This window comes from Ornithorhynchus anatinus, chromosome 3 (assembly GCF_004115215.2).
Source record: "Ornithorhynchus anatinus isolate Pmale09 chromosome 3, mOrnAna1.pri.v4, whole genome shotgun sequence".
Classification (NCBI taxonomy): Eukaryota; Metazoa; Chordata; class Mammalia; order Monotremata; family Ornithorhynchidae; genus Ornithorhynchus; species Ornithorhynchus anatinus.
Window position 1 is genome coordinate 111833485 of NC_041730.1, and position 22975 is coordinate 111856459.

Below are 22975 nucleotides of genomic sequence, written 5' to 3' on the forward strand. Positions count from 1 at the left end.
AGTCACTTCACTTCTCTGTGCCTCAGTTCCCTCATCTGCAGAATGGAGATTGACTGTGAACCTACGTGGGACAATCTGATTACCTTGTATCCCCCCCAGTGCTTAGAACAGCGCTTTCTACATAGTAAGTGCTTAACAAATGCCATTATTATTATTATTGTTATTTGATTTGCTTGTGTCCACCCCAACACTTAGGACAGTGCTTAACAAATACCACAGTTATTATTATTTCAGTGCATCGGTGCTATGCAGTAGGTTCATTTCTTCAGTGTATTTTACTCTACCACGTTTGGGCCTGTGGCCCATTCTCACTGTCATACCATTGAGGATAGATACTGTAAGAGCATAGAGTCAACTGGATAAATAATGCCCAAGTACTTAAATCGAATAAAAAGTGGAATCACCTTTTGCCATGTTGCCAATTCTCCCTTATTTAATGGTATGCAAATTTAGCAACGCAGGATTGCATACCAAAACCCCTGCCGCATTCGGGTTTATGAGTTTGCCTTACACCGCCCCATCTATCTCCTTCAGAGAGGTAGGGAATCACATTCCTTTTGTGGAAGCAGCATGCAGTAAGCGCTCAAGAAATACCTCTGATTGATAAGCAAAAGAATTAATTGCACATAGTGGAGTAATAAATACAAAGAATTCATAGGAGCCAAAAAGGATGGATCCAGCAGGGTTTCTCCAATGTTTTTTTCCAGTTACAGTCACAGAATTTTAGAGCTGGAAAGACCCTCACGAGGACATTTGGCCCAGATTGCCTACTTCTCAGCCCGAACCATTCAGGAAGTATGAGTGTCAGGAAGGATTTCTGGCAGAAGTGGAATTGTTGGATGAACTGATAATGGCATCTCCTATCAATCAGTGATATTGAGAGCTGGCTGCTTGCAGAGCACTGTAATAAGGGTTGGGAGAGTACAGTACAACAGAGTTGGTAGACATGTGCCCTGTCCACGGTCCCAAATGATGGGCGAGCCTAGATCCAGTCGGGATGACTTTTGGAATGAGAACCTATGCGTGTGAATCGTATTTGTGGTTTGGGCAGAAGCAGGTGCTCGCTGGCGATGACCCTGCCAGTGTCTTCTCGTAGGGGCTCAGAGGACACGAAGATGTGGGTGGGATTTGTGACCAAAGGGACTGCAGCCTAGAGCCAGAGCTCTGCTGTGGTAATGCCACTGACCAGCTCGCGGTTGCCAGGGTAGCCACCTCAGTACCTGCCACAGTCTTGGCGCTCTGTGTCGACCAGCTCTTTTCAAGTCAGTCAGTCGTAATTATTGAGCCCTTACTGTGTGCAGAGCACTGTTACTGAGCACTCGGGAGAGTACGCCCTAACAATAAACGGATACATTCCCTGCCCACATTGAGGTACTACTGAGCCAAGCCACCACATACGACACCCCAGTAATTCTAGTCAGAAACCTTCACCACCGATTACCTAAGTCAGCTGGCATTTCTTCCCCTACATCTAGGAAGGTAGGAACTGCTTGACGAAAGGAAGGGAGTGGGTCTTCCGCCATCTGGGCAAAGGGGTTTGCGTACTTCCAAAATATTCATCTTTGGGTAACTGCTCAATTATTGCTTCCCATGGCAGGCTAACCTCGAAGGCGGCTTCAAAGTCTTTAGGTACATGAGCAATCTTTGTCCTCGTGTGCATTTAATGCAATTTAGTAGTTTAAAGAAATACGCAGTGTAGCGGACATATTTGTTTAAATGTCTCTGTGCTCGCCGAATCAGTCCGTCAGTGGTATTGAGCGCTTACTGTGTGCTGAGTACTGTACTAAGTGCTGTACAATGCAATGGAGTCATTCCCTGCTCACAGCCTAGAGGGGGAGACAGGCACTAAAATAAATTATAGGTCTGTACCTAAGTTCTGTGGGGCTGAGGGGGTGGTGAATAGCAAGTGCTTTAAAGTTACAGATCCAAGTGCGAGGACAATACGGTAGAGGGAGTAGAGGAAATGAGGCTTAGTCGGAAAGGCCTTTTGGAGGAGATACGATTTTAGTAAGGCTGGGAAGTTGAGGACAGCGGGCCTTTCTTTCGTGCCAGTGTTAATTTTTAAGACTGTTAGATGAATGATTATTCTCTCTGGTAGATCTTAAAAAGGAGGCAGAGCTCTCAGATTTATGAATGAGAAGTAATTTGGCGATTGAAGACCTCCAACAATATTTTGTTTTCTCTTGTCCCGCATGAAGGGGAGTCTTCAATTTGAGAAGCATATCGCTGCTTAAGTGATTCATGCCTTTTGCCATCTATTTCTGGTCGATCACCTGGAGGGAATATTTCTTTTCTGCAGAGAAGTTCCTTGTCCCAAAGCTGTTTACTTTGCATATCTGTGTATTGTTCCAGCTGCAACTCTCCAGCGGGGGTGAGGGGGTGTCTCTCAGGTGTTACAACATCTGCTATTACCACATGGGCTCTTTCCTAGATCCCCTCTGATCAGGAACATCTTTGCTCCTTGTTCTTCCGAGTCGGTAGAAACGCAGTCTGCCTTTGAGTAGTTTACAGTCTAGAAAGGAGAAGATGTGTGAAAATCTGGTTATGGGTCATTTAGCCAGAAGTTCCACATAGTTTTGGTGCTAGGAAGTCTTTTTAATACCTCAGCAAGAGTCATCAAATTTAAAATGTGAACTTGATCGCCTGAAGTTTCCATTTGGCCCGATTAAACTTTGTTTGCATTTATAATCAGATTTTTCTTCTATTCTTCAAGCTTTCAAGGGGAATTGTTTAATATCTCTGGTTGGAATTCACCTTTACTTCCCCCAAAATGTGTACTTTATATTTCCTTACGCCATATGAGGCAGTCTTGTCAATTCTGCTTCCTTTTTTTAGGTGACAGCATTGCCAATATCCAATAACACTCATAATGGGTTAGGGGTAAGAGCCCAGGCCTGGGAATCAGAGGCACTGGGTTCTAATCCTTTTTTTGCCAGTGGTCTGCTGTGTGACCTTAAGCAAGTCACTTAACATCTCTGTGCCTCGTGTCTCCTGGGCCCATATGTAAAATGGGGAATTAAAAACCTGTTCTCCTTCCCCACCAGCTATTTTGCCCTATATGGGACAGTGATACTGTCCGTTCTGCTTATCCACTATTTACCCCAGTGCTTGGCGCGCATAGGAAGTGCTAAACAAATGCCATGGTTATTAATGAATTGAATTTTTTTCTTGGAATTTAGTGACTTTGATGGTGAGGGACAAGTTGTGAATATGAGAATCTGGATTTGATATTGTTGCTTGACCTTTGGACATGTGCTGTTCCCCCCAGCTCCACAACGCTTGCGTACATATCTTTAAATTATGTATAATAAACTATTCATATTAATGTCAGTCTCCCTGTCTAGAGTGTAAGCTCATTATGGGCAGGGAACGTCTGCCAATTTTGTTGTATTGTACTCTCCCAAATGCTTAGTGCAGTGCTCGGTACATAGTAATGGCACTCCACTTAGTAAGTGCTCAATAATTCTAGACTGTAAGCCCGTTGTTGGGCAGGGATTTTCTTTATTTGTTGCTGAATTGTACTTTCCAAGCGCCTAGTATGGTGCTCTGCACACAGTAAGCGCTCAATAAATACGATTGAATGAATGAATTGAATGAATAATTACCATTGATTGATTGCTACTCAAATGAAAAAGTAGGTCAGTTCATTGACAAAAATTAATAGCTGATGCCAGATGTGGTTGCAACTTAAAGCGATGTCAGGAAAGGTTGGGAGAATGACCAGCTGGATGCTATCATTGGCTGGAAAATTTTAGCCATTACCAACCTTGGAGAGTTTTGAATCGGCGACCGGGAGTATTAGTATCATTATTAGTATCTCAGAGTTTATTGGTCTGAAAGCCCTCTGTCACTCAGAGTGGGCCCACACCTTATTTTACATGTCATCAATGAAAACTGTTATTCCTTAAATTTTTTATTAACATTAAATTATTTAACTGGTGACTTAGTCAAGGAGAAGACAGACAATTCAGGTTAAACCATCTTGGTGTTTTCCAAACTAAATCCAAAGTCGGCCTGGTGGTTGTAAATACTTCTTTTATTAGTTTGCTCTTTTAATGCCAGGGTCCAATAAATTTATGATTTGGAAAATTGGGATTTTGGTTTACCACACGATATTATGAAGTGATACAAATAAGATTTTAAACCAAGACCATATGGCATTTTGCAGAGTGTATTTCTGAGACCTAGTTAACTTATTTTACTAAGTTGGTTCTTTAATCACAGACTTCCTGGAGAGAAAGTATGATTCAAAAGAGTCATATGTGACATTTGAGAGATGATTGATCCAACAACACTGAGTGATACCTGTATCACTGTGCACTGGCCAAGGAGAAGAAGTGGTTTCAGTGGCCTGTTCTTAAGATAATTTGTTAGACCAGGGTCCATCTTTGGGCCCTCTTTGGCCCAACTTTCCACTGTGAAAGGGAAACACCTTCTCACTATGCCTCAATCTCACCTGTCTTGCCGCCGATCCCTAGCCCTCGTCCTTCCTCTGGCCTGGAATGCCCTCCCTCCTCAAATCCGCCGAACAATCACTCTTCCCCCTTCAAAGCCCTCCTGAAGGTACACGTCCTCCAAGAGACCTTCCCAGACTAAGCCCCCTTTTCCCTCTCTTCCGTATCTCCCCGACTCGCTCCCTTTGCTCTCCCTCACCAGAGCACTTATGTATATATGCATATCTATAATTCTGTTTATATCGATGCCTGTTTACTTGTTTTGATGTCTGTCCCTTACCGCTCCCCCTCGCCCCCCAAGACTATAAGCCCGTTGTGGGCAGGGATTGTCTCCACTGCTGAATTGTATTTTCCAAGTGCTTAGTACAGTGCTCTGCACAGTAAGCACTTAATAAATACGTTTGAATAAATGAATGTAACACAGGAAGTGGCCAGAAAGAAGAGGGAAAGGCACCTCTGATTCCAAACACCTGCTCAGAGCCACTAGAGAGGTTGTCCAGGGCCACATTCCCGCATTTTGGGGTTGGGATCAGTGAGGGGGTCCCCATCTGGCACTCTTTCTCCCAGCGAAACACATCTGCTGCCTCTCCTTGTGCTTCGAGGGTTTTTCCTGGATCCTGGTGACCGGGGCATTTGACTGCTCCCAGGAACGGGGCAGGAAACGTGAATTGAGGTGATTAGCCGACAGTTCTGTATTGGGCACCTCCAAGTACTTAGTATAGTCCTCCACACAAAGGAAGTACTTAATAAATACCATTGATCGATTGAATTCTCCCTCTGACTAGCTAAACTTGAATATCTGGATTAGGGATGAAGTAAAGCTCTTTTGTTCCTCTCCAGACCCACAGAGAAGAATTGAGTCCACCATATCTGTTTGAGCTTGCTCAATCAGCTAGTAACAGGACTCGTATTCTAATCCTGGATTTGCCGCTTGTGTGTACCGCAACCTTGCGCAAGTTACTGAACTTCTCTGTGCCTCAGTTTCTTCCTCTGTAAAGCAGGGATAGACACCCATTTTCTCTCTTCCACTTGTGGAAAAGGGAGCCCCATGTGGGATAGGGACTGTTTCCGATCTACTCCTCTTGTATCTATTCCAGTGCTTAGCACAGTGTTTGTCTTAGAGTAAGTGCTTAAGAAATATCTCAGTCAGTACTACTAACAGATCGTTTAGTGATCGGAAAGCATTCCCTGCCTCAGTCTGTTTTGCTCAAAAATATCAAAGTGGCTTGTCCCACTTCACTGGCGTACACACTGTGTGTGCTAGAAAATCCTGAAAATCCACTTCTTAAGTTGCAGTTTCTCTTGTGTTAATGACTTGTCTGACATATGGCCAGGTAGAGTAATTAGTGTACTTGTCATTTTGTCTGGTTGGTTTTATTAGGTATGACATTCAAAGTAAACCGTACTCATTCCTCAGATGTACTTTCCAGTCTATTTAATCCTCGTTTAGAAAAGTGATTGTTCTTCTGAAGAAAGCCATCAGGAATTATTCATTCAGTCGTGTTTATTGAGAGTTTACTGTGTGCAGAGCACTGTATTAAGCACTTGGGAAGTGCAATTCAGCAATAAATAAAATCTGCCCACAATGGTCTCACAGTCTAGAAGATCTGGGGGTGGGCCAGATCTCCTCAGTGGGCTCAGGATCGAGAGCTGCCTCATCATCATAATAATAATGATGATCATTGTGATATTTGTTAAGTGCTTACTATGTGTCAAGTGCCGTTGTAAGCACTGGGGAAGATACAAGGTAAATCACATCGGAGAAAATCCCTGTCCCACACAGGACTCACAGTCTTAAGTAGGAAGGAGAACAGGTATTGCATCCCAGGTTCGGAAGTCAGAGGCCATGGGTTCTAATCCCAGCTCTGACACTTGCTGTGTGACCTTGAACAAGCCACTTAACTTCTCTGAGCTTCAGTTACCTGATCTGTAAAATGGAGATTAAGACTGTGAGCCCCACATGGGACAACCTGATTACCCTGTATCTACCCCAGCGCTTAGAACAGTTTTGGGCACATAGTAAGCGCTTAAATACCACCATTATTATTTAATTTAAAATGAACGTAATTTAAATGAACGAAAGCACATACTTAAAACTGTCCTCTTCCATATACTTCTTTCCTTTGGCCCAACTTAGCTATTTATGACTTTTAGCCTTTTCAACAAGTTTATGTTCAAGCATCGTTCCCTCTTTGAGTGGCTGTGACCCAGATTCAGCTACCTGCTATTCCGGCCCTTCCTCTCAGAGTTCACCAGAGCGCCTCTGAACTCTAGGGCCACTCAAGACCCAGATGCGAGAAGAGTAGAACCAATCAGAAGTATTTGTTGAGCACTTACCGTGTGCAGAACGCTGTACCAAGTGGTCAGGACTGTGTGTGAGCCAGGGCCAAATCCATGGAATACTGACGTCCCGCCTCAGCGTCATCCAGGACACGGTGGGGCTTGGGGGCAGATCCATTTGGAGCCTATCTCGACAAATGGAGGCAAACTGGTGAGGCCCAGAGGTGTGATTTGCGTTTTACCTCCCCTGCCCCTCTATTCATCATCATCATCATCATCGGTATTTGTTGAGCGCTTACTGTTGCGGAGAACTGTACTTAGCTCTTGGGGAGTACAATATTACAGAATTGGTAGACACATCCCCTGCCCTCTGTAAGCTTATGGTCTAGAGGGGGAGCCAGACATTAATATGAAGAAGTAATTTATAGTATGTAATTCAATCTTTCACTTGTATTTATTGAGCGCTTACTGTGTACAGAGCACTGTACACGTGAAGTTGAAGCCGTGGCCCATCTCAGAAATGAAGCCATCCTGTGGGTCAGCCCCCAAAGCTCCATAAAGCACCACTATGTAACCTAAAGGGCTAGGTACCTGATTGTGCGCCACCGAATAGCAACATTCGCTCAAATGAAATTTGTCCTCTTTTGAAGACATCAGTGGTGGATTCCCCCCACCCTCAATAATAATAAGAATAAGAATAAGAATAATAGTATTTGTTAAGCACTTATTGTGTGCCAGGAACTGTACTAAGCACTGGGACGAATGCAAGCAAATCGGGTAAGACACAGTTCCTGTCCCATGTAGGACTCGCAGTTTTAATTCCCATTTTACAGATGAGGTAACTGAGGTGCAGAGAAATGAAGTGCCTTGCCCAGGGTCACTCGTCATGGGCAGGGATGTGTCTGTTGGTATAATGTACTCTTCGAAGAGCTTGGTACCATGCTTTGCACACAGTAAGAGCTCAATAGATATGAATGAATGAAAGTGGCGGAGCTGGGTTAGAACCCATGACCTTCTGACACCCAGGTTCATGCTCTATCAACTACACCATGCTGCTCTTTCATTCAGATGATGAGAGCTTTTCCAGAAAATGATTTTGTACAAATGACAAGGGAAATTGGAAGTTATGCTAAATTGTATTCCGTTTTCAAAATTTAGATTCACGTCTCTCTCTTCCCTTGCACAGAACACGTTGGTGTCATCACCTCGTCTCTTTAAATGTCTTCTCAGACACGCCTCACTGCTTCTTACTTTTGAACTTACTGAATGTGTAAAGTGTTTCTCTCTCTGACGAGTTTCTGAACATAATTTTATAATAGATCCGGAGCCTTCAAGTGAGATGAATAAGAGGCTGCATTGATGCGCATCACCTTAAAGTGAGTGGGCCACTCTATAGGGAGGTGGCCAAATCAGTCTTGACTGTCCAGGGCGGCCCAGCCTCGTGAATCAAAAAGGCATGGGCCAGAAACAGTATGGCCTAGCGCAGTGGACCTTAACAGTGAGCTGGCGTCTTGGGTCGGTGCCGGGGGGCGGAGAGCAAGCGTTACTGGAAGTCCTTACCATAGGCTTTAAAGCACTCAATCACCTTGCCCCTTTCTACCTCACCTCGCTTCTCTCCCTCTACAACCCAACCTGCTCAGTACGCTCTTCTAGTGCCAACCTACTCACTGTACCTCGATCTCGTCTGTCTCACTGCTGATCTGTAGCCCCTATCCTTCATCTGGCCTGGAACTCCTTCCCTTTTTATATCTGATAGACGATTACTCCCCGCAACCCAATCCTTCAAAGCCTTATTGAAGACATATCTCCGCCAAGAAGCCTTCCCTGACTAAGCCCTCCTTTCCTCTTCTCCCACTCCCTTCTGCATCATTCTTGCACTTGGATTTGCTCCCTTTATTGACTCCTCCCTCAGGCCCACAGCACTTATATACATATCCCTAATTCCTTTATATAAATGTCTGTCTTCCCTGCTAGACCGTAAGCCAGTGGTGGGCAGGGAACTCTATTATCTGGTCCTCTCCCAAGCACTCACTACAGTGCTGTGCACACCGTAAGTACTCAATCAGTGTGGCTCAGTGGAAAGAGACCGGGCTTGGGAGTCAGAGGTCGTGGGTTCTAATCCCGGCTTCACCACTTGTCTGCTGTGTGACTTTGGACAAGTCACTTCACTTCTCTGTGCCTCAGTTACCTCATCTGTAAAATGGGGATGAAGACTGGGAGCCTCACGCGGGACAACCTGATGACCCTGTATCTACCACAGCTCTTAGAACAGTGCTCTGCACATAGTAAGCGCTTAACAAATACCAAAAAAAATAATAAAAGTAAATGCAATTGATTGATTAATGGGTGTGGTGGGGATGAGGGGAAGCAGCCAAGAGTGAGGAAGGGTGAATGGTGGGTACCACAGCATCCTGCAGCCCACTGCTCTGAAAATGTGTTCTTAACCATGAGCCTCACAGAGTGGGAAGATGACTCGGCCAATCGTATTTATCGAGTGCTTACTATATGCATTACTATATGCAGAGCACTGTAATAAGTGCTTGGGAAAGTACATTACAAGAGAATTAGCAGTCACTTTCCCTGCCCACGATGCGCTTACAGTCTAGAGGGACTGTAAGACTCATGTCCAGACCATAAGCTCGTTATGGGCAGGGAACGGGTCTGCTAATTCTGTATACTGTACTCTCCCAAGCGCTTACTTCAGTGCTCTGCACATAGTAAGTGCTTAATAAATGCGACTGATTGATTGAGCCACAGCTTGACCACTCCTGCCGCCATATTATTTCAGTCCACTTGGTGCGTGTGGAGAGGGCGCTCATTTCCACTGACTGTAGACTGTAAGCTCCTTGTGAGCAGGGAACATATCTGCCAACTCTGTTGTATTTTACTCTCCCGAACACCTAGTACAGTGCTCTGCACCCAGTGAACACCCAATAAATATCACTGATTGATAGACTGCATATTTCCTCTCTTGCCCATGAACGATTTTTGGTCAGGGTCTGTGTTTATTTTTAACCGATAAAGATAAAATCATAATTGACTTCTGAATATAACATACAGTAGAAGTAACCCCAGCTTTCCTTACTTGGAGGAATCATTTATTTGAAGAAATTAATTTCATTTTCTTTGTACTTCTGCTGAACCCATGTCATCCTCTTTAGCCAGGATAGCTCTGAATTTTTACTGGCAGTCCTAGGTAATCTAAGAAAAAATATACAGATGTACTGGAATTAGGACTCTCCTGGTTAAACTTTTCGGCCTACCTTGACGGAAACCCTATCCTCTCTCTTGTTCACTTTAAACACTTAAGTTGTCATGTACAGACTGGAGCCTACTCAGTACATGCTCAAATTAGGTCCCAAGGCAATCTGATCTACCATTTTTTTCTCAGTAATTGAGGGCCCAGTTTTCAACAAAAATAACATTGTCAACCTCTTTGAACTGGAATACTGCTTTTGTTTGTCCTAATCTTCCTGGATTTTCTTTATTGATATTTAGGGCATTTCATTTATATTTATTAAAGTTTTAATCAAGTAGTTTGACTTGGGGCATTTCAGGTGTACCCGCAGAAGAAAGCTGTAAAATTGTTTTGATTAATATCGTATTTTTGGAGAACTCACTGGGTGTACTAAGTGCTGGAGTCTGCTATTTGCCCCACCTTTATCACCAACAGCACTTATGTACAGGTCTATAAATTACATATTATTTATATTAATGTCTGTCTCCCCTCCCCCTTAGACTGTATGCTCGTTGTGGGCAGGGAATATGTCTACCAACTCTGTTGTATTCTCCCAAGCATTTAGCACAGTGCTCCACACATAGTAAGTGATCAGTAAATACCATTCATTCGTATTTATTGAGCGCTTACTGTGTGCAGAGCACTCTACTAGGCACTTGGAAAGTACAGTTCAGCAACAAATAGAGACATCCCCTACCCAACAACAGGCTAAGAGTCTAGGAATGATATTTGTCAAGCTCTTACTATGTGCCAAGCACCTTTTTAAGCACTGGGGTAGATACAAGGTAATCGGTTTGTTCCGGGGGGGGGGGGGGCTCACACTCTTAATCCCCATTTTACAGCGGAGGTAACTTAGTCCCAGAAAAGTTAAGTGGCTTGCCCAAGGTCACACAGTTTACAAGTGGCAGATCCAGGATTAGAACCCATGTCCTCTGACTCCCAAGCCCGGGCTCTTTCCACTAAGCCACACTGCTTCATTGATGACGTAGTGCCATTATGAGTTCCAGCGGACTAGCACGTCTTTCTTGTTCCAGAGCAATAGCAAAGCTCTCCGTCCCTTATGAACTTTTCTTATATTCTAAGGTCAGGGAAGACCCAGCCGATGAAAAAACTCTGAATAAAAAATCCTAGAATTTGAGTCTCATGTAAATAAATAGAACGACTTGTTGATACCTGGAACACCACCCCGGCTATGTGAACACACAGTTTAGTCCAGTCCAGTTTAGTCCCTTTTACTTAGCCTATTTCATTTTGGCTGCCAAAAACTCATCTTATGCTGTCTAATCGTCTCCGACCCTAGCAACTCCATAGACGCTTTTCTCTGACGATGGGTTGTGTTGAACGATCAGTTTTGAGGAAAGGCAGGATCTGGCTTATCGTAGGAAGATAGAGAGAGAGATTGAGGCAGTGGAGATGGAGCACAGGAAGTGGGTGATTTCTGCCTGGAGCAGAGGGTTCCAGATGGAGGGTAATACAAGGGAATAGTCAGGCAACCTGCCAAGGGAAATGGGAAGAGGACTTTGAAGTTTTTATCATAAGAAGTTTTAATTATCTTAGGGGCACCTGAGGCACTGTCAGTTTCTGAGATGGCGAATGACTGGTTTTTATCACAAAGAGGATTAGGTTTATTGTGAGTCTTCTGTCTATTATGGGGACGAGGGAGGTCAGAGCCTGGCAGACCACCAAACCGGCACAAGCATGGAGTGGACAGGAAGGAATGGGGAAAAGGGACCGGGCTTGGGGCTGTACTAGATGTGAAGGACAGAAGAAGGGGATTGGGATTAGGGAAGGCCAAGGGAATTTTCGAGGATGGAGAAGTTGGGAGGGAGGGGAGAATGTGCTCCTTTTTGAACACGTTTGGTTTTAGAGGATGTCGTAATAATAACAGGACACTAATAATTATATTTATGGAGTGCTTAGCATGTGCAGAGCACTGTACTAAGCACCTGGGAGAGTGCAATATAACAAAGTCGGTAGACTCTTTCCGTGCCCGACAGTGAGTTTACAATCCAGAGGATGAGCTATTTGTTGTGCATTTTTTTAAATTACCTTGGTTGTGTTCACTCTGTGCCAGGCTCTGTTTCAAGTGCTGGTGTAGATAGAAAGTAATCAGGTTGGACACAGTTCACATCCCACATGGGATTCATGGTCTTAATGTACACTTTACAGAGGAGGGAACTGTGGCCCAGAGAAGAGAAGTGACTTGCCCAAGGTCACACAGCAGACAGGTGGCAGATCCGGGATTGGAATCCAGGTCCTCTGACTCGCAGGCCCGGGCTCTGTCCACTAGATATCCATGTGGGGCTCACAGTCTCAATCCCCATTTTACAGATGAGGTAACTGAGGCCCAGGGAAGTGAAGTGACTTGCCTGAGGCCACACAGCAGACAAGTGGGCGGAGCTGGGATTAGAACCACGTGAAGCAGCGTGGCTTAGTGGAAAGAGCACGGGCTTTGGAGTCAGAGGTCATGGGTTCGAATTCCGGCTCGGTCACTTGTCAGCTGTGTGACTTTGGGCAAGTCACTTAACTTCTCTGTGCCTCAGTTCCCTCATCTGTAAAATGGGGATTAAGACTGTGAGCCCCACGTGGGACAACCTGATTCCCCTGTGTCTACCCCAGCGCTTAGAACAGTGCTCGGCACATAGTAAGCGCTTAACAAATACTAACTTTAACTTTTAACCCATGACCTTCTAGAGAAGCAGCTTGTCTCAGTGGAAAGAGCCTGGGCTTTGGAGTCAGAGCTCATGAGTTCGAATCCCAGCTCTGCCACCTGTCAGCTGTGTGACTGTGGGCAAGTCACTTAACTTCTCTGTGCCTCAGTTACCTCATCTGTAAAATGAGGATGAAGACTGTGAGCCCCATGTGGGACAACCTGATTCCCCTGTGTCTACCCCAGCGCTTAGAACAGTGCTCTGCACATAGTAAGCGCTTAACAAATACCAACCTTCTGACTCCCAGGCCTGGGCTCTAGCCACTAATAATAATAATAATGTTGGTATTTGTTAAGCGCTTACTATGTGCCGAGCACTGTTCTAAGCGCTGGGGGAGACTAGGCCATGCTGGGGTTCTTGACCACCTGGAGTGGTTTGTCTGGGGAAAGGGAACCCACCTCGAGAATGTTGGCCTCAGAGGGACGGGTGTCCCAAACTGGGAGAGGTGACCCGGCTCTATGTGGTGGGGCCTTGGGGAACCTACACTTGTAGCAGGAACCCCTTCTCTTCTAGTTAGGAAGGGCAATTCTGCATTTTTATAGGGGTGCCCCCCGTCCCCCTCCCCAAAAAACAAAACACCCAGCATTCCATATGTTCTCCCCCTTGTAATGCTACTCTCATGAATTATCTTTCCTTTCAGGGCTTTTCTTTTCTCATCTGCATATCTGTAATTCATTTATTATATCTGAAATTTATTATATCTGGAATTTAAGCGCTTATGCAACAGGCACTGTACTAAGCACTGGGACAGATACAAGGTTAGACACAATCCCTGTCCCACATGAGGCTCACAGTCTTAATCCCCATTTTGCAGATGAGGTAGCTGAGGCCCAGAGAAGTGAAGTGACTTGGCCAAGATCACACAGCAGACGTGGTGGAGCCGGGATTAGAAATTAATGTCTGTCTTCCCCTCTAGGCTGTAAATTCGTTGTGGGTAGGGAATGTGTCCTTTTATTTTTATATTGTACTCTTCCAAGCACTTAGTACAGTGCTTTGCACACAGTAAACGCTCAATAAGTATGAATGAATGAGTGCAAAATAGAGCCAAGAGCAAAGTGTTATAGGGTTATTAGAAATAACTAATTATTGAAAAACCCTTGGAAAATGTAAAGTGCCAAATACATTTCCGTTGATTAAAAAGGCATCATGGCTTTGTGCTAAGAAGCAGGAATCAGGAGGCTTGGAGGGTAATGTGTGCTCTGTCATTTGCCTGCTGGGAGACCTTGGGCTAGTCACTTAGCTTCTCTGTGCCACAGTTTCTTCATCCAACAGTATGGGGGAAAACTGAGTGTGCAAGTTGAGGTAGCTGAGTGTGCGGGTGAGTGTGTAACATGTGTGGGTAAATAGGACGATATATAAATATATGTGTGTGTATAATAATATTTGTGGTATTTGTTAAGCACTTACTATGTGCTAAGCTGTGTTTTAAGCACTGGGATAGGTACAAGGTAATCAGATTGGAGAGTCCCTATCCCACATGGGGCTCTCAATCTTGATCATTTTATAGATGAAGTAACTGAGGCACAGAGAAGATAAGTGACTTGCCCAAGGTCACACACGTGTGTGTATTGGTATTTGCTAAGCCCTTACTTTGTGCCAAGCACTGTACTAGGTTCATAAAAGATAATCATGCCCCATATGAGGCCCACAGTGAAAGGAGAAGGGAGAACAGGTATTGAATCCTCACTTTGCAGCTGAGGTAACTGAGATACAGAGAAGTTAAGTGACTTGCCCAAGGTTACACAGCAGACAAGGATCAGAGCTGGGATAAGAACCCAGGTCCTCTGACTCCCAAGCCCTTGCTCTTTCCACTAGACTAAACTGCTTCTCTGCAGGAGTGAGTTTCTCCCTGTCTAGACTGTAATCTCATTCATTCAATCATATTTATTGAGCATTTACTGTGTGTAAACCACTGTACTAAGTGCTTGGGAGAGTACTGTACAACAGTAAACAGACACATTCCTTGCCCACAGCGAGTTTGCGCTGTGGGCAGGGAACGTGTCTACCCACTGTTATATTGTCCTTTCCCAAGTGCTTAGTATAATTCTCTCCACAGAGGACACTCAGTAAATACAATTGATTGAATGAGAAGGAGCCGGGTTATTCCACTACTGTTAAAAAATGCTGTTTAGCATTAGTCATAATATGGATTTAGCATTACCGAACATTAACTCTCATTTTGTTTTATTACTTTCGGAATGAGCTTTTTGTCATATTGCATGTGAAAATTTCGAATGTAAATTTGACGAGTACTTTATTGATTCCTTCAGTTTTGCCACGGTGCCTGTTTTTCATTACGCGTTTTGGTTATAATGCTGTTAGGGAGTTAGGGAGCATTCTAATGACAGCGCAAGCCTGTTTGGGATCCAGTGTGATGCGTTGCTGGGAGAAACGGCTGCGTAAGTCTGGCGAGCCCAGAGGAGTGAGTAGTTTACAGGGGTTCGTGAAGGTGGTACTCCAAACGACGGCACGGTCTAGTAGATAGAGCCACGAGTCTGGGAGTCAGAGGAGCTGGGCTCTAATCTCAGCTCCACCATGTGCCTGCTGTGTGACCTTGGCCAAGTCATTTGACTTCTCTGAGTTTGACTTCTCTGAGCCTCAGTTTCCTCATCTCTAAAATGGGGATTCAATGCCTGTGCTTCCTCCTACATAGACTGTAAGCCCCATGAGGGCCAGGGACTGTATCTGATGTGATTAACTTGCTGCTACCCTAGTGCTTAGAACCGCTGTGGGCAGAGATTGTCTCTATTTGTTGCTGAATTGTACTTCCTAAGCGTTTAGTACAGTGCTCTGCACACAGTAAACGCTCAATAAATATGATTGAATGAATGAATGAACAGTGCTTGATACGAAGTAAGTGCTTAACAAATATAATAATAACGATAAGAAGAATAATAGTAGTAATAGTTAACTGGGTTCTTAGATGCCCATGATGTCATTCATGCTACATGATGACATCAGATGGTTGCCATTATGTGGAAATTTGCTTGACTTGATCTGGATCTAGTGCATTTAATAATAATGATAATAATAATAATGATAGTAATGTTATTTGTTAAGCACTTACTATGTGCCAGGCAATATACTAAGCACTGGAGTGGATACAAGCAAATTGGGTTGAACACAGACCCCGTTCTACATAAGACTCGCAGTTTCAATCCCCATTTTTACAGATGAGGTAACTGATGCCCAGAGAAGTGAAGTAACTTGCCGAAGGTCACACAGCAGACATGTGGAGGCACGCAGATTAGAACCCATGACCTTCTGACTCCCAGGCCCGTGCTCTGGCCAGTACGCTTCCCCGGGTTACCATTCATTCATTCATTCATTCATTCAATCATATTTATTGAGCACTTACTGTGTACTAAGCACTTGGAATGTACAATTCAGCAACAGATAGAGACAATCCCTGCCCAAAATGGGCTCCCAGTCTAAAAGGGGGAGACAGACAGCAAAACAAAACAAGTAGGCATCAATACCATCAAAATAGATAGTCATAGATATATACACATCATTAATAAAATATAGTAATAAATAAAATATACAAATATACACCAGTGCTGTGGAGAGGAGAAGGGGCTAGATAGAACAGAGGGCGGGAATAGGGGCAATGGGGAGGGTAGGAGGGGCAAAGGGAAAGGGAGGGCTCAGTCTGGGAAGACCTCCTAGAGGAGGTGAGCTCTCAGTAGGGCTTTGAAGAGGGGAAGAGAGTTTGGCGGAGGTGAGGAGGAGGGAGGGCATTCCAGGACGGCGGTAGGATGTGGGCCAGGGGTTGACGGTGGGATAGGCGAGAACGAGGCACAGTGAGGTAGCACCAGAGGAGCGGCGTGTGCAGGCTGGACTGGAGAAGGAGAGAAAGGAGGTGAGGTAGGAGGGGGCAAGGGGATGGACAGCTTTGAAGCCAATAGTGAAGAGTTTTTGCTTGCTTTTACCTTCCCCATCACTCCGGAGCCTTTAAGGTCTGCTCCTGGGTCTGGGTCAAATATAGCGTGCGTTTGTTTTGTTATTTGTTAAGAACTTATTCTGTGTCTAACATTGTTCTAAGTGCTGGGGTAGGTGCAAATTAATTAGCCATGGCACTCTGAGGCCCGGTGCCGAAAATAAAAAACGGGGAATAAAAGTATCTGGTGCCCTGTCGGGATCAGGGGGGTGACGGGTCAACCGAAGGTGTAATATCTGACCCCTGACCAGCCTTAGCTTCTGCATAAATTGGCTGTCATCTGGCATTTGACACTGATGCAGAGTGGGACTGGGTAGATTTTTTCAAGTGCAGTAGCAGAAACTCTGTTGATTTAATCTTCAAAGCATTACTAATGCTCCTTGTAATGAATGTTCAACAGAGGAAAGGAAACTAATTAATGTTTCAGGCCTTTTTTTTTTTTTGAGTAGTGTGTGTCCTCATTTATTATCAATAAGAGTACCATTGGTATCGAAGGAAAATAACCAGTCATGTTTAGATACAGCACAAGTTTTGCTTGTTTTTTACATGTAGAAATTAAAGTGTCATATTAAGTTGCAGTTATTTGTACTAGATAAATTTGTACTAGATTTGAAAATGATTCGTATTTTGAGTAAGGTTTTTTCAGCAGCTAGTGATTTTCAGCCACTACATTTTTTTGGTGTAACTAAATGGGCTAATTGTGTAACCAATTAGTGTACAAATGGAATGATTTTAGTGTTGACATTCTTTGTCAGCCTTGCCTCCTGATTAGTTTAGTAGTTAGCTCTTTGCGGGCAGGGAATGTGTCTGCTAATTCAAGTCATATGGTACTGTGTCAATCATTCATTCATTCAAATGTATTAAGTGAGCGCTTACAGTGTGTAGAGCACTGTACTAAGCCCTTGGAAAGTACAATTCGGCAACAAATAGGGACAATCCCTACCCAACAATGGGCTCTCAGGTGCTTAATACTGAGCTCTGCTCTTATTAAGTACCCAATAAATACCATTGATTGTTTGAGAGTGTTTGGTTGATTGCTAGTAGGCTAATGTTGCTGTTGGCCTGCTAATATTCTCTGTGGATTGCTTTAGTACCCGGAGTGGCAGGAAGGTGAAAGGTAAGAGGACTGTGTGGGTGAGAGGAACATTTTCAAATTGGGTTTTGTTATCGGGGAACATGTCAATTCCTTGATCCTCTTGGTTCCCATGAATCTCATGGCCCCTTGAAGGCCAGAAGAGTGAAATGGGGCTCCAGAAATGTTAATTTGGTCTGAATTGTGCACCCCCATGGGTATTAGATTTGTTCTATTTTGATTTGGGCCAAAATTGAAATTCTTAAAAGGAGCATGCCCTCAAAAACAATCGGTCATGTTTAGTGAGTGCTTCCTATGTGCAGAACACTGTCCCAAGTTTGGGAGACTCCAGTGTAACAAAGTTAGTAGACATGTTCCCTGCCCACAAGAAGCTTACAGTCGACAGCGAGAGACAGACATTAATATAAATGAAGAAATGATGGATATGGACAAAAGTCCTGTGGGGTTGAGGTTGGGGTGAATAAGGAGTTCAAATCCAAGGACAAGGGTGAGACAGAAGGGAGAGGGAGTAAGGGATATCAGGGCTTAGTCGCGGAAAACTCTGCTCAGGTGAGGCGTAACTTCCAAAAATTCACCCTCTGCAAACCGTGCCATAATAATTTCCTTCTTTGTGCTGATTCCTGCTTGTGAAGTTTCTACTGATCAGAAATGCTGATGTCACATGTCAGGTAAACCTGAAATAGCACATCCTCTGAAGTCTCTTTTTGTATTTCCTACTGAAGATGCTAGAGCTGCCACTTCAGAGATTTGAATGGAAATGGGAAAACTTGTATTTATCAATTAGAGTCTGATTTTTCTCATTTATCATTAAAGGAAGCAGTGACTTGAGGGTCATTAAGTGCATTTTTTACTTAATTTTAGTTCCATTTTTGGTGAAAGTGATGGTAAAGATTTGTACTAGTTTTAGGTCAAACTAAATTTCAGTGTCATTGATTTTTTTTTTCTCTCTCTCTACCATAAACTTCTTTCTTCCAGTTTGTAAGACTTGTATCGTCCAGCACTTTGAAGATAGTAATGACTGCCCAAGGTGTGGTAATCAGGTGCATGAGACAAATCCATTAGAAATGTTACGGTAAGTGAATTCATATTAATCAACCTTCAATTTACTGAAATAATATAAATTTTGGTAGGCTTCATTTCATAAAATTGTTTGCGTGAGAAATCCTGAAATTGTCTTCTGCTTTTATAAGTATTTATTAGGCACTTACTATTTGCAGAGCACACAGCAAGTATCTTTCATGAGTAGTCGCATGTCTCTTTTGATTTTTTTTACTTTGTTTACATTTTAAAATCAAAGTATGTTTTTTATAGAGAATTGGAGAGTCAAGTTGCATACTCTCTTAGCCCCATTTAAAAAATAACACAATTGCTGTTCTTAAGATATTAAAATTACACTTTTAGCCTAACACTCTCCAACATTTCCTCTTTAATTACTATCATCATTCAGTTTTCTTTTTGAGTACCTACTGGATGCAAAACACTCTACTAAGCACTTATATACTCAAAAGTACTCCATTAATTTTGAAATGCAGCAGAACGGTTGCTGGTTGTTAATGTTAAAGCAGCTATCCAAAGCGATCTGCACCTTACCCACTGTGATTTCTTAGAGGCGCCAGTATTTTTGTTAGTTGAAAACAATAGCAGTGATGTGGGGAAATAGTCTTCGTTGTATAGAAATTTTAAGATGGTATAAATTAATGAAATTTTAGGAAGCAAATGTATATTATATAATATCGGTTTTGTTCATATAGACATTCATTTGACTCTCTTTGAATGTCTGTGAATTAATTGCTACTTGGTAACAGTTGCTCTAAACCAAATGATAAGGAGCGCAATCTTACTATTTTGGGAAAGCTGTATGAATACCAGCTTTTCTCAAAGGCGAGTACAGATCGCATCAGTTAAGAAGCAGTGTGGCCTAATGGAAAGAGCCCAGGCCTGGAAGTCAGAAGGACCTTGGTTCTAATCCCGGCTTTGCCATTTGTCTGCTGTGTGACCTTGGACAAGTCACTTCACTTCTCTGTGCCTCAGTTATCTCATCTGTAAAATGGGGATGAAGATTGTGATTCCCATATTGGAAAGAGACTGTGTTCAACCTGATTTGCTTACATCCACCCCAGCGGTTAGTTCAGTGCCTGGCACATAGTAAGCATGTAACAAATACCATTGTTATTATAATAATCATCATTGTTATTGTTATTAATTCATTTGAGATTTGGACTGCTCAGGAAGGGGACTCAGAGCTCAGTTCTCCAATTTTTTGGAAAGATGTGTGGTTTCAGGATTGTTTGGAGCAAAATTAATAATAATAATAATGTTGGTATTTGTTAAGCGCTTACTATGTGCAGAACACTGTTCTAAGCGCTGGGGTAAACACAGGGGAATCAGGTTGTCCCACGTGGGGCTCACAGTCTTAATCCCCATTTTACAGATGAGGGAACTGAGGCACAGAGAAGTGAAGTGACTTGCCCACAGTCACACAGCTGACAAGTGGCAGAGTTGGGATTCGAACTCATGTGCCCTGACTCCAAAGCCCATGCTCTTTCCACTGCGCCACACTGCTTCTCTCTACCACGTTCCAGTCTAAGATTCATCCTCCCATATTAATAAATTTACACAAGCTACACAATATGGGTAAATTTAGCAAATTTTTATAATAAAATTATTTTGTAAAGGGCATCAATAATATTACAAGTGAATGCTGAGCCCCAAACCCGTAGAAATGATAGCCTGTGTCTCCCACAGAACCGTATTGCCTTTAAGTGAGCCCTAGTAAAATGTAAAACTCAATTTTCCACTCTAAAATCAATCTCCTATCATCCTCTGGGGTCTTTCTCTCCTTTTCCCCTGTCTTTTTCATTTCTTCAGCCCCACCCAATTCTTACCGTCACCCACCTGCCTTCCATTGCATAAATAATATTGGTATTTGTTAAGTGCTTACTATGTGCTGCGCACTGTTCTTAAGTGTTGGGGTAGATATAGGGTAATCAGGTTGTCCCATGTGAGGCTCACAGTCGTAATTCCCATTTTACAGATGAGGTATCGGAGGCACCGAGAAGACAAGTGACTTGCCCAAAGTCACACAGCTGACAGGTGGCGGAGCTGGGATTAGAACCCATGACCTCTGACTCCTAAACCCTTGCTCTTTCCACTGAGCCACAATTGCATGTTGCCCCTGTTCAGTTCACCAAACAGCAGTTGATTGGATACCACCCTATTATGTATTCCCGTGTAGATCGCAAACTCACTGTGGGCAGGGGACATGTCTACCACCTCTGTTATATTGTACTCTCAGAAGCGCTTAGTACAGTGCTCTGCACACAGTAAGCACTCAGTGAATATGACGCTTGATTCCCCTCATGTGTCTTGCCCCATGAAACTATGTTGCTGTCAGCATTGTTTCAGTGCTGCCGTGCTTACTAGGTTTCAGGACTCATTGATTTTTGTTTTGTCCTATCCTTTGCCGTCGAGTATCAAATTTTTCCCTTCAAAATACACATTTTTTTCCACCGATTTGTGAGAATTACATCATTTGTTTCTGTGAATTATGTGAAACTAGTTAAGTAAATGATCACATTCTCTTCCAGACATTGATTTTAAAGAGCTAAAGGGTCGAGTTCTAAACTCAGCTCTACCACTGATGGTGAAAGTGAAAAACGATGCATAAATTACTTGTCCTAAATTTTCTAATCTCTAAAATAGAGGAAATAAAAGCAATCCTACTTTCTTCCATTTAAGAAATGCCTAATAAAGCCTGTTATGAAATATCATGTAGATTACAAGAGGTAGATTACTAGATATTTAAGATATCTTGAGAAGCAGTGTGGCCTGATGGAAAGAGCCGGGCCTGGAAATCAGGGGCCCTGGATTCTAATTCTGACTCTGCCGTGTACCGGCTGCATGGCCTTGGGCAAGTCACTGAACTTCTCTGTGTGTGCCTCAGTTCCCTCATCTGCAATCTGATTATCTTTATATCTACCACCGCGTTTAGTATGGTGCTCAGCATATAGTGAGTGCTTAACAAATATTATCATTATTGCTATATTGAAAAAATACTCATAGACTAGAAGAATAAATTGGTCAAATATCCGATGTCAGAAATGCCTGCCTGTTGATTACTTTAGTGTGTAAACTGGAATGTGTGGGATTGAGTATAAGGGAATGTTTGTGTTTTCCAGTTAAACAACTGCCAGGACTTTTTTTTTAATTTAAATGGTCTTCATTAAGCATTTACTTTGTCCCAGGCACTGTACTAAGTGTTGGGGTAGAGACAAGTTAATCATGTTGGACACGATCCATACATGTCCCATATGGGGCTCACAGTCTTAATGCCCATTATACAAGTGAGGTAACATGAGGCACAAAGAAGTTAAATTCATTCAATTGTACTTATTGAGTGCTTACTATGTGCAGAGCACTTTACTAAGTGCTTGGGAGAGTACAGATCAACATTCCCTGTCCACAACGAGTTTACAGTCTGGCAGGTGGGGGAGACAGACATCAATACAAGTAGGTGTTAACAGATTTGTCCGCAAGTGCTGTGGGGCTGGGAAGGGGGAAGAACAAAGGGAGCAAATCAGGGCCCTGTACTCTACAACAATAAACAGACACATTCCCTGCCCACAATGAGCTTACCATCAGTATCGTATTATTATTTAGCTTCACACTTGCTTGCTGTGTGGCCTTGGGCAAGTCACTTAACTTCTCTCTGCCTCAGGGACCTTACCTGTAAAAAAGGGGATTAAGATTCAGCCTGGGGACCTAGGCTGTGTCCAGCTCAATTATCTTGTTTCTACCCCAGCGCTCAGTACAGCACCTGGCACATAGTAAGCGCTTGACAACATATAAAAAGGGAAAAAAAAAGAGTAGAGAATGAGAAGTCATGGATATTGATGTTGGGGGCTTCAGAGGAAGGGAGAGTAGTGCTGATGTTGACTGGGTTGGGAAAGATAGGTGGAGGAATGGATTTTGGAGGGAAGATGAGTTCATTCAGTTATAAATATCCGTCGATCAGTGGTATTCATTGACAGTGCGCAGGAGCACTGTGCTGAGTACTTAGGAGAGTACAGTAGAGTTAGTAGACACGATCCCTGTTCTCAAGGAATTCACAGTCTTATTTACAGACACCTAAGTAATTTGGAGGTAGCGGGTTGCAAGAGAATTTAAAATTCTGTACAACGGGCAGTGGGGAAGATGTGTGAGTACCCAAGTGTTTCGGTGGAGGCGGGATGGGGAGATAGGACAGTGAGAGGTTAATCA

The 22975-nt window shown here is 43.4% G+C and overlaps 1 protein-coding gene across 8 annotated transcripts in view; it reads left to right on the top strand.

Annotated features, from left to right (window-relative positions):
* PCGF5 (polycomb group ring finger 5) overlaps positions 1 to 22975 on the top strand; it is a 143086-nt gene that overhangs the window by 64771 nt on the left and 55340 nt on the right. For all 8 annotated transcript variants that reach the window (XM_029059658.2, XM_029059657.2, XM_039911552.1 and 5 more), the window contains one exon: positions 18692 to 18788. In XM_029059658.2, coding sequence (XP_028915491.1) covers positions 18692 to 18788 — 97 coding nt within the window. The remainder of the gene's footprint in view (positions 1 to 18691; positions 18789 to 22975) is intronic.